Here is a 12906-nt window from a genome sequence, read left to right on the forward strand (position 1 = left end):
AACAATTTCCAAGCTGTAATCCTTTGGCCGCATAAACTGAACTCCTTATTGTGAGTGCAGTTAATATGGAAATACGTACACTGGTCAAAATATTAACCTGTATCTGTATCTTTGTGTTTGTATCTCACAGCATATTATGACTCTTATAGTATTACTGCATCACATATAAGTTAATGTAGACAAAAATCAATTCTTAAAAAAATGCAAAAAAAATTGATTTGGTTAGTGTTAGTTAATAACTTGTCGTAAAATTCAGCTGTAAATAAAAAGTTGGAAACCTTGTATCTAATAAATGCAAATAATCAAGTTGTACCGTTGTTTGATAAGAGGCATCTCAAACGTGATGTTCTCTACCAAGGAGGCATTAAGAAGCCAGGGTTTCTGAGAAGCATATGCAACAGCACTACTTTTTCTGTCAGGAGAGAAAAAGAAACAGTTTATCACTATCAGTCTGTACTCGTATCAGCAATTACACCTTAATTATAGCTATATATGTATGTTTAAGTGTGTGGGTATAGACAACCTTGAACCAGAAATACAATTAAACATACAACAGTAAGGAGAATTTCATATATGTGTATTTTTAGAGAACTTGATTAAAAATTTGTGAATAAAAAAATATGTATTTTAAATTGGTTGGGCAGAAGATCTATGGCTGGAGACTACTCTCATAAAAAATTTTAAAATGTGAGGGCAGCAGTGCAGCTGGTAGAATGGGGGCTGCATAGTAACATGGGCTCTGGGAAGTATTGTGTGAATATGTTAGTATACTGCTTTAAGATGCGCAGGTGTCCTGGTCTAATCCTGTACAAAGTGGTAGGTAGAAATGAATGAATAAATGAAATAAATAAAAAGAAAGCTAAATAAGTATGTTGTGCCCTTACAATTAATATTAGCTAGCTACCTACATTGGTGTAATGATGTGATGGTGCATTACATACACTACAGGTTCCTTATAAGTGTATATAAAATTTTGACTTCAGCTGGATATGTGTATATTTGTGTATACTATTACATACCTGGTTTCCTCATCAGGAGATGCATCTGGACTAAAAAAAGACACACAGAAATACACACACACACACACACACACACACACACACACACATACACACAACATTACACTGACTAAACCTGCTGCTTTGTTGACATGTGGTACAGGGTTAATATAAATGGTGTGTCAGGTTACATAAAAAAATTACATTTTGAACCACAATTTAGGAAGTGTCACCTCAGACTGCCCTTGTTTGAAAACCTCAAAGCCTTTTAGTTTTTCTGACAACTAGAAATCAGCTTAGAGTAACAAGATCTGTCTGTCCTTGGCTGTCATTCCAGTCCAGAGAGTCATCATGCAGAAATAGCAAATTTAGAACTCACTCTCTCTCACACACACACTTATGCAGGCACGCAGGGACAGTAATCGAAAGGTGAGTGTTCAGTCTCAAGTAAGGGAGGCAGATGGCACAATGAATAGAGATAAAGAGGCATTGGTTAATTGTTTAAGCCCTTAACCATTGTTTAAGCTATTAACTCTGGCAGAGCTTCAGGCCGCTTATTTAATTTAAACAATGCTGGTCCTTGGCATATATAATATAGGCAGCTGCCTATGGCATCATTAAAAGGGGGTGCCATTTGGGAGAACAAACTAGGTAGTTTGAGTTAAATTATGTAATCGGGTTTCAGTGCTGATAAGTGGTGTGTAATTAACAATTGAATTGCCATCCTAAGCTCTGTTTAGAGAGAAATAAAGCTAACAGTTTTATTTAATTTAATTACAGGCAGTGAGAACTGAAAGCTGACTCAAAAGCGTTGCTGCTGATTTTTTACTTAGAAATGCATTTAATAAATACATTTTAATTGTATTTAGCCAGCTAGTTAATGTAGCTAGTTCTTTATAAATGAACATTTTTAACTTGATGTTTTACTAAAAATCTAATTAAATGTTTCCACACTAACGTTATAGCTTTGTTACAAAATAATTGTAATAAAATAATACAACACTGGTAGCAAACTAGTATGACCACTGAACAAATTAAAACACATTGTGAATGAATGTGTTTGCTGGCAATATGATTTAATGTACAATGTACTACAACAATTTAGAAAAACTGTGAAAAAATGACCAGCCAGAGCTCTGATCGATTCATATTGAACAGTTGTATAAAGGAGGAAATTGAAGAGGCAGTGTTAGGCAATAAGGGTACTGCAGTGGTGCTTGATATCAGCTGAACACACAATGTTAAAGTGGGCTTAAATCTGGGGCTGAGCTAGGTTATTGCAGACCAGAACAGCCAATCACAGATAAAATATTAGCTTATACACACCAGATGGTGAGATCCCAAAGCACAATGTACACTCATGAGATTTGTTTTGATCATTCTTGCACTCCCAATCAAAGCATTGCTCATGAACTTTGTATACAGCTAGACAGACACATCTCGCCACAAATGAAAAACAGATTCAAAATAAGCTGTGAATTCAATTTTGTTTTGTCAGGATAAGTGCCCCATATTTCTATTACCAGTTGGTGAGTACAGTCTGAAGAATTTCTTTGATTATCAGGGCAAACTAGACGGTCTCTAACCACTATTGTCTACAGAATTAAAAGCATTACATTTTTGCAGAATGTTCATATAACTAGAAAAACCTTTATTTAACTTTTATGCCACTGTAAGAAATACCATCCCATATCCAAACTACATTTAGTGTATGTGAATTACATAGTAATAATTTAAATTGTACCTCTCATCTCCATCTGAATCCAGTTTTGGCATACTGTAAATAATAATAAAAAAAATAAAACAAAAAGAAAACCACAGATATTCAATATTTATTGCATCTGTATTTGGAATTACTTTAATACATGCACCATTGAGCAGGAAAAGTTGAAAAAAGTGTCTTAGTAACTTATTGGCCTTTAGTGCAATTGGTGTTTATTTTGGTATTTATTTTAGATATTGCAACATTTATTTTACACTCATTTTGTGACCCCTTCTGCTCTGTGGATTAAGACAATACTATCTTGGAAGAGATGATTCTCATCAGGATAAAAACATATCCATATATTAATCAGACGCCGTTGTATTGATTTGCAGTAATCCTTCTCTCTAAGGGGACAAATGGACCCAAACCAAGACTGCAAAATTACCTTCACTGCTGGAGCCAGTGGACTCCCTCCGGCAAAGTTCACTAACAGACCTGTACCATTCTTTGTGTTCACCACACATACACATGCATACTTTTATTTTTTTGGTTTTAGGGTCATGTTACATTACCACTGTGTTATATCACCTTTCCTTGTAACAACTTTCTGTTTGAAGTTGTGGCAATGAGAGTCCATCAGAAGATCCTTGTCAGCTTAGTAAATGGAGATATCTCATTCATTTCATTTTTATGTTTTACCACTACTTTGTCCTGGTCTGGGTCACAATTGGTCCAGTTTCCCAGACATCACTAGATTTAAGAAAGGAATACATCCTGGACAGGGCACCAATCCATCGTCAAAATTTAAGACAGTTTGCAAAAAACAATAAATAGGTAAAGCACAAACTAAAAACAGCTCATTATTTCTAACTGTAAATGCTAGTATTAAAGCTATACTAATGTTACCAATTTGTGGTTTCTAAATATTTCCTCTAACCTTTTAGTTTTATTTTAATGTGTCTTTGTTGATGCTTATAAACACAAGTCCTTGGACAGTCTTTAAAGACAAACAGATAAACAGATCTTGTGCTGATTCACTTTAGCACTCGAGTGTACAGCTCTATAAGCTTTTATGGCCTACTCTCAGGAGAACATGTTTTTAGCTTGTAGAGGTTTCCAAATTAGACTAGCACTTCCAATTAAACTGTAAAGCTCTAGTGAACAAGCATATGATGAAATATGCTTGTTGAAAAAGTGGCATTGACTACTTCAGCAACACCTGGAAAATTACTAAGCTCTTCATGTTTGTCAATAATGGCTTAAAAACTCTTCAAATTACTAAAGCACTGCCATAATAATCCACAATGTTGGATACAAAATATAAGAGTCAAATGTTATATTAAAAGGCCATGTAAAATATTGCTTCTCGTGTAAACACATTTACAGTATTAAAAGTACAGAAACTGCCAATATTTAGCTGGCACAATTTTAGCAATATATCTTTTTGCAGATTATGCAGATATGCACATAGTTACATACTGTATAAGTAAATTATATATTTTGCCACGTTTTTGGTAGCTATGCTGAGGTTTACATACAATACATGCACATTATCCTGAACACACTTTTTCAGTGGACACATAAAGTAATTAACTTGAATTCAGTACACATGCCAATCAACAAAAATAAATCCCCTGTCTCTAACTCAACCATCTATTCACCTCTTTAATCTCTATATAAGAAGGCTTGCCTCTCTTACCCTGTAACATTTGCAAATTATTTTTAATTAAAACAAAGTTAGTGCTTTTAAATTAATAATAACAAGAATGTGTATAGAATAGTAAATGAACCTTTAAAATGTGCAAATTATATGTTTGGTTTTGTTATCCACTGATTTCATACCTGTTCCAGGTGACAATGCCAGAGATCCTCTGCATCTCCCCCAGAGCCGCCAGTAACAGAGAAGATTTTCCACATCCAACTTGACCCACTATCATAGTCAGCTGACCTGGTGAAAACGCTAGATAAATACACACTCGCTTATGTGCATACAAAATACCCTCCAGTTTGTTTCGTAAGGCCAGTCATACACACACACATACACTACATCATGTAGACTCACCAAATGGGATCTTGATGTTCACATTAGAAAGTGTTGGTGCCCCGTCAGTCCAACTGAAATATCCACTGGTTATCTGTCAACAAGATGACACAACAAATTAATTAAGTCTCAGTGTCAGAATGTCAAAGCTTGTTACCTCAGTTGTCTTCCATTTACACTAACTGCCTTAAAAGTACGCTACACTGATGTACTTAAAAGCATTTAATGTTTAGTTCTCAATAGGCTGGTTGGGTATTAAAATCTTAAAGTGATATTGCCCATTTTGAGCACACTGTTTGGCGGGACCAGAATTAGTGATTTATTCCTAGTATCACATTTTATTGTATTTCTTTTTTATATATCCATCCTCGACCCAGTGCAATATTGGTATAATCCCCAGTCGTTTCATTCGGGTCTGACTCGTCCTAGCATATGGATCTTTTTTTTTTGTATTTTTGAGCTGTGAATAGGCTGATATGAGCCATGTATAATTTTTGTACAGTTTGTAAATAGTTGTAAATAGTTTTACCTTGTTGGAGCACTAAGTAGACTAAATAAACGCACATTGGACTTTGGCACTATAATCATCCTGGGTTTTTGTCCTTGTTCCTTCTCTTGACCCCTATGATTTTTACACTGCCACAGATATTATAGATCTACTGATAAAAATGTGTCTAGATTCTGATAGCTCTGTGGGGACTGACCTTGATGCAGATATCAGTATCTTCCTCTGCAGCTGTCTCTATGTACTGTTCACTCTGCAGTCCATATTTGGTCCAGTCCTCTCGTACTGGATGTTTACGATTCACAACCTTCAGTGGCTAAAAGCACAGACAGTACTTAAAGAACTTTAATGCAACAACTAAAGAACTCTAATGCAACAATAACACTGCATTAAAAGAAGCCAGAATTTGAGTTTTTTATTCCAATATAATATGGATTTGCTTCCTTAACATAATGTAAACAGAAAAAACAACACTAAATTTGACATTTGTCATTCTGATATCAGTCATTTGAAACTTTTACATAGTTATTCCTAATGTCTTTTTCATAACTTAACCTTGGTGGAAATAAGTAATAAGCTATGACTTTAGAAAGATCTTATTCATAATTAGTTTACTCAACATCTATGTATCTATATATTCAGAATATATCTATATATTTAACATTATCATAACTATTTACTATCTTAATAATGTTACAGTAGTATTAATTGTAGTCTTCATCCTATTATCTAGTGTCATTCAGAGGACAATTAGTTTTCCATTGAGCCTAATTTGATTAAACTGATCTTAGGCATCCGGCCATTTCAGGTCAGTTTAAAAGGGGTTAACACAAGAGTTAGATGAAGACTACACCAAAACAATGTTTAACAATATCTCCTTTTGCATTGTTTTTCTATGAATACAGGTAAAAGTAAAAAAAACCTGTTTGCTGCCTTTATTAGTATCTCAAATACTGTGCCAATTTTAATTTTTTGATCTATACCAAACTGTTACTACCATCTGGTTTATTAAAATGTCCCATCTTAAGAAGCTTTTAGACTAATAACTTTACAATAATAGTGAAGACACAAAACTCTGTGACACTTTTGGCCTTGGTAATAGCATTGAAGCTCTTGGCATTTCTCAACAAGCTTCATAAGGTAACAATTACCTGGGGAAGTGCAGTACTAAAAGCATTCCCACACATGCTGAGCACTTGATGGCTTTTCCTTTCAATCAGATGTGAAATCTTTGACTGGTAGTACATGTATTATATTGTATATGCTTTTAGCTATACTTATTTTTCAAGCTACACTTATAATATGCTACTGTTGTAATACTTCTAATAACTATTACATTCATGTAGATGTGGCTATCTTCAACTCATCAACAAAACAATCATGGTCATGATAATGGACTAAAACCAAATGAGATGTCTCAGCTGATTCAATTACTAATGGACAACAGTAGGTCAATCACAGATCCCATGTGTGATTGTGTATCAAACTCATTCCCTGTGATCCCCATGCTTCTGCAGTTCTACCAGAATTGGCAAAGCTTTGTAAAAAAATGATGCTTAATCAAGCTAAAAGCAGCCTGATTATGATAAGCCATTATTTAGCAATGAGTGAGTGAGAGAGTGAGAGAGAGAGAGAGAGAGAGAGAGAGAGAGGAAAGAGAGAGAATAGAAAAACCAGCCCCTGACACAGACGTGAAAAAAAATCATCTTTGAAGTACCAAAACCTATTGCTGCATTTTTTAGTGAAGCAACTAATTATGTTAATTAATAGCATTTGTTATTTTGCTTACAAAGATTTATAAAAACGTATATTTTAAATAACGTGTATTGTAGCATTTTATTTTGTGTCTAACTAGAATTAGTATTAATTACTGAAATTAAGCTACAAACAAATAGCCAGTGCAGTATTAAGCCCAACAGTGTTACTGGGCAGTTTAATGCATCATAATGTATCTGAATGCATTAAAATCAACAATAATTATAAATGTTAAATAAATGTTATGTGGCTCTATGTGTCAATAATGGGGTTTGTGTGTTTGCACTGCTGTGACACATTTGACTGTTTACACCTGTAATTATTGCTGAGCACTTTTGATTAAATCACTCAATATACAGCTAGTTGTAATCTGTAACCTAACTGCATTATGAGAGATAAGAATCATACTCACCAGGGCCTGGTAATTGCTGTGGTTGGTGGGGGCAGCTGTAATGGTGGTCTTGGATTCTTGTTCTTCTCCAATCTCATCACTCGCAAAAAACTCACTTAGCTTCTGTGCACTAAGACAAACAAGAATTTTGTAAGCATGTTCCTTTCTAAAGACAAATAAGTAATTTTAAACAATGATATTTATTTACTGCTTGTTTTAATATCTACCCTTGAATACTGCAATAAGATAAAGTATTTGATTCCTTAGTGTAAGATTTCTTATTAGGAAGAAAACTAAGTATCTGTGTAGGTTTTGTAAAGCACAGTTGAAATCCAAATCACAACACAGTGCACTTGTCATTAGGGACAGTGGTAGCCTAGTGGGTAGAGCTTTGGGCTATCAAATGAAAGCTTGATAGTTCGAATCCCAGCTTTGCCATGCAGCCACAGTTGGGCCCTTGAGCAAGGCCCTTAAACCTCTCAGTTCCAGGGGCGCCGTACGATGGCTGACCCTGTGCTCTGACCCCAGCTTCCAAACAAGCTGGGATACGCGAAGATAGAATTGTTGTACTGTATATCTGTATATGTATACATGACAAATAAAGCCATTCTATCACAGCCATGTGCTGCATAAGACATTTTACTTGACATATTAAGCTAATTAAAGTTGTCAGCTAATGACAATTCCAAAGTGTAATAACATCTCTGAGACTGTGCTTACACCCAATAAACATAGACTTCTCTAAGTAGCTGATTAAAAATCTGAAAATGTAGATTGTTCATTTACAAACCAGGTGTAGACTATAAAAAAGTAAGGCTGAAAAAGTGTGGTTTCTATAAGAGAACAATGATTCAGAACATACCCTATCTGCTAAAATAATGTTCCATGGAAAGAAACAAAACTAAATTGGAATTTGGACAACAAGGGGGTCATAATGTCTTATGAAAAGCATTATACCCATTACCCAACTCAGGACCATATGCAAATTCAACAATTTTATTTTAAATATTTCATTTAGAAGTTAAAAACTTAAAAACAAAAAGTACATTCGGATAAATAATAGTATTCATATTTTATAGTATTACAAGGCCGTACTTTTATTACTATTGACAATTTTTATATCAAACAAACAAGCAGAATCTCATAATTGCATTTATACTGTCAATCTTGCTTCAAATAAATGATAATCAACCACCTTCCAAAAGAGCTCAATATTTGATAATGCTGTATTTTCATTGCAAAATGAAAGCTTGCAGTAAATTGTGGCACTGTGTAGTGGAATAGATAAGTTCTGCCGAACACTGATTATGGAAGCTCTGAGTGGTTCATAAAGCTATCTTTCAACAGCTTTAGCCAATTGTATATCTCCCAGTGCTATTTTCAAGACTTAGATGATTGCAACTTAAAGAAAGAAGAATACAGCTCTGTGATTCTATTCCAAAGAATGATTTATTTTAACAGCTATTCATGTCATTTTGACATGTCAATTCTGCTCTGAATCACTCTGGCACTTTGACACCATGTTGTGAAAAGATGGGGGAGGGGTGGATTTAATATTGCAGTGTGTATGGAAGGCTTTTAGAGACAGAAACATATTATATAATAACACTATAAAATACAAATAATTCATGTTACATATTTTGTATCTGTTTTTTTTTTTAACAATTAAAGAGTTTTTCTGTATCATTAAACTAAAAAAAATTTTCTGAACAAAAAGCCCTAAAACTGGGTATGTCATTCAGGCAGAAAATGCACAGAAATAGGCCTGACAAACAACATTACATATCAAACACAACAATGGTGTGTACATTTGTACAGTTTATGTTACTGCTTGCAGCTAACCTCTTCTACATCTAATCTGACATGTCAATAAGTATTTTAGCTGTATACAATGCTTGCCACAAATACTTAATGTGTAACAAACCTGACAAGGGCTTTGACTGTGGAGCGAACTACACTGGATAAGAGGAAGAGAGGTGTGACCAGGATGTGAAATAGGGAGAGTGATGCAAATGCTACAGCTGGGGACAGATCTGAATCATCCGCCAGGTGAACGTGGACCGCAAACGTCTGGGAATTGCCAAAACGTACAAACACAACAAACTTCAAAATTATAACAACCTAGCAACGTAAAATGTTTTATTAACCAACATTTGCAAACGACTTCTAGATCAGAAAAATGCATTTCTTTTGTCCGAACAGTAAGAGAATTTAATAACATTTTACTCTGCCAGTGTTTAGCACTTACCAGAGAGTTTTACTTACAATAAGAACTGCTGCAATGGGGATAGCGGCATTCATGAATACTAGATAAAGAAGAGCAGGGGTGTTACTGGCAAATTTCATCTTATATTTGTAGTCTTTTATTTGTAGCAGTTGCAGTACTAATTTTGCTTCTTACTAGAGACAGAGGTGTAGAGAGCAAATGACTGCAGGCTGGTAAGCTCTTTTCCCCTGGTCTCCTCCACACTAGAACAGAAGATGTGCTCCCATGAGTAAAGCTTTAGTAGCTTGATGCCACGTAACAGCTCATTGGTTTTTTTCAACCGTTCACTGGAGTATTCCTGCAGAAACATCAATTAACATCAATGTGTCACAGACTGTGTGAATGCTTTTGTTGTTTATAGTCAAAAGCCTTTGTGGGTAAAAATGACCACCTTGGGCATTAGAACAAGCAGATTATACATCAGTACATAAAAATTCTTCATTACCTCATGAAAGTAAATCAGTACGCTGTCTATATATGCCAGTCACCATTTTATTATACAAACTCTATGACTATCAGAAACACTGCTTAAAACTCAGTGCGGCTTTTGCTGCCTTTTAATTCTTTTATGAAGTATTTTTTACACCTAACATGTTCCAATTACTCCAGATATTTCTTGGAACACACTCTAAAGCTGTAGCTGTAGCTTGTGTTTTATTCCAAATCTTACTTCCTGCTGCGTTCTTATTACTGTGTTGAATTATTTGAATGCCAGTCTGTATTAATGACCTTAGATCTAAAGTTAACTATGTTAGCTACCATTTTAAGCCTAGATAATGATGTTGCTAAGCAACTGAAGTATTGCACAAGGAAAGCAGACCCAATTACCTAATTACTTGGGTACTTGGCTAACTAATGAACTGATGACCTGTCCATTTACAGACGTGTACACAAAAGCCACCAAACAAAACCAGCAGAAACATTTTTTAGTAAAAAAAATAGTAAGATATACACCACATTTTTCATAATTAAATTAAATCAATAAAATTTGAAAGGGAAAATTGTCAGGCTATGTGGACACCTCATAGGTATTGGCAGTGGAATTAAAGATCATCATTTGACAGTCTGATGGCTAAATAAAAGTGTAGCAGGTGCCAGGAAAAAGTGTGCAGGTGCTACCCTAAATGCACTGTAGAGTTTAATCAGTTTTTTTTTTTTTTTTTTCATTTTTTGCATGATCAATAAATGCCAATAAGTTTGGCATAAAACGTTAAACAACAAAATATATGGAGGTTAAATGCCCCATTACATTTGGTCATTCATTTGGTCATTCATTTGGTCATATTTATCGGAATAAAATACATGCTTTCATTGTATGCCTTAAAAGGAAACCTAGCACTGTACCATTCTAATGGAAAATAATAGCCATTAAAGATAAGTAAGAGAAAAACTTACCAGGGTGCTTTTCTGTGCTTGAGACAATTTGGTAGCCACAAAGTACTGTACAGGGGCCAGGAGGGCAATCACAGTAGCTCCTATCAAGGCACTTATTCCCAGCAGGTAGTAGAGCAAAATCACACCAACTATGATCTAAAAGGGAAAAGATTTATTTTATCTAATTTCTTATAGTACAAATGTCAATGTATATATTTATTATGAAAAAACTGTTGATAAGATGTGCATAACAAAATATTCAAATGTATACCAATAACCATACCCAGAATCATATCTTTATTCATTTATTTATTTATTTATTTTAATGCCATGTTTACACTTATGAATTACATACATGGCAAGATAGGTTGGAGTTCTATGGTTATGTTAGGGATTTTTGCTTCACAGGAGTTTCCCCAACTTGATGTGTTGTAGAAAAAATTTACTACTGTGTCATATCTATTAAAAAAACACTGCAGAGCAAACAACTGCACACAGGTACTATATATTGTATATTGTTCTTGTGATATAATGGCTGTCAGGGTGTAACACAGGCACAATATTGTGTAATAAAATACATACACTTCTATGCTTTTTTTTCTGGATGTTAACAAAACCCACAGTGACAGAGACACATTAGCTTGTTAAAACCTACTTCTTTTATTACCAAAGGGAAGCATCTAATATGCAGTAGGTTGCTGTGGTGCTGTGGAAGCATGTGATATGCAATATGTGACAGATATTGATTTGCAGACTTTCCCTTTACACAGTAATTACACTTTCCTTTTACATAGTAAACCTTCTGCTGCCAGTCCGCCCCCGCTGGAGCTATAAATAAAGCTTGCAGTTGTGTGTATGTATGTATATATATATGGATGATTTTAATTGGATTAAATATTTTTTTCTCTAAGTCAAATTTGTTAGCATAGCACTAAAAAGTCCCAAATTTTCATTTAAACACCAAGAGCTTACCAAGCACTTCTCAAAATATAACTTTGAAGGTGTAAATATTAAGGAGTTACAACATTTAATAATTGTATATTTTCAATATAACTGAGCTTAATACATTCAATAGTTAATGTTTTAGAAGATAATGAGATAAGCAAGTACTTATTGAACATGCTAATTGCGGTACATTTTGGCATGTTTGGTCACTATAAAATATTGCAGAAAATATAAAAATCAAGAAAATCTGACACTTAGATTCCACTCATGAATAATAGGAGATAGTTTATTAGATAAATATGCTTATTAATGTAAAAAAAGGTTAGAGGTGTTCCCACTTTGTGTGTTTATTTAAGCTTATAGTTTCTGCTGTTCTTAATGTGCAGTGTGATGTCCTCTTTGCAATACTTTGTACATTTTACTTTTAATATCTTAAAATAGCAGCTTCTGGATCCAGATATGGTAATACATTATGCACTAACTCTACAACAAGAAACATGGTAATGAAACAAAGAAAACATTTAATAATATGTTTATTTAATGAATCCCCTACTTAATGGTCACGATGAATATATATACTGTATATCTGTAGTTATTTTGGGTATGATTGACATGACTCGGTTAAACTGGAAAATGTTCAATAAATGAGGGAAAACAATGTAATAGGACACCGTCAATCTGCCTTGAAGGGGCACTGGACCTTTTGTAATATTTACTCAGAGTTTATGTTACACATCATGATCAGATCATTTGTTATGGGGTGGCACAAAAAGCCTAAAACAGAATTTATTTTTATCTTATGATGCAATGTATTTAAATACCTAATAACCTGAACTTTACATGGTCAGAATAAAAGTAAATCATCAACTCTCCATGTTAAAGAACCTTATTAAGGAGAAAAAGAACCCACATTAGAAGATATTGCA

General features: G+C 34.2%; 1 protein-coding gene across 1 annotated transcript in view; it reads right to left on the reverse strand.

Annotated features, from left to right (window-relative positions):
* The window catches only part of abcc8 (ATP-binding cassette, sub-family C (CFTR/MRP), member 8), an 81113-nt gene that overhangs the window by 31332 nt on the left and 36875 nt on the right, over positions 1–12906 (reverse strand). Inside the window, exons 9-19 of the mRNA XM_062990986.1 lie at positions 11057–11191; positions 9797–9959; positions 9661–9701; positions 9320–9465; positions 7417–7525; positions 5449–5565; positions 4766–4838; positions 4546–4651; positions 2743–2775; positions 1020–1049; positions 314–412 (exon numbers count right to left, since the gene is read on the reverse strand). Of these exons, the coding sequence (XP_062847056.1) occupies positions 314–412; positions 1020–1049; positions 2743–2775; positions 4546–4651; positions 4766–4838; positions 5449–5565; positions 7417–7525; positions 9320–9465; positions 9661–9701; positions 9797–9959; positions 11057–11191 (1052 nt within the window). The remainder of the gene's footprint in view (positions 1–313; positions 413–1019; positions 1050–2742; positions 2776–4545; positions 4652–4765; positions 4839–5448; positions 5566–7416; positions 7526–9319; positions 9466–9660; positions 9702–9796; positions 9960–11056; positions 11192–12906) is intronic.

The sequence above is a fragment of the Trichomycterus rosablanca genome, chromosome 1 (genome assembly GCF_030014385.1).
Source record: "Trichomycterus rosablanca isolate fTriRos1 chromosome 1, fTriRos1.hap1, whole genome shotgun sequence".
Classification (NCBI taxonomy): Eukaryota; Metazoa; Chordata; class Actinopteri; order Siluriformes; family Trichomycteridae; genus Trichomycterus; species Trichomycterus rosablanca.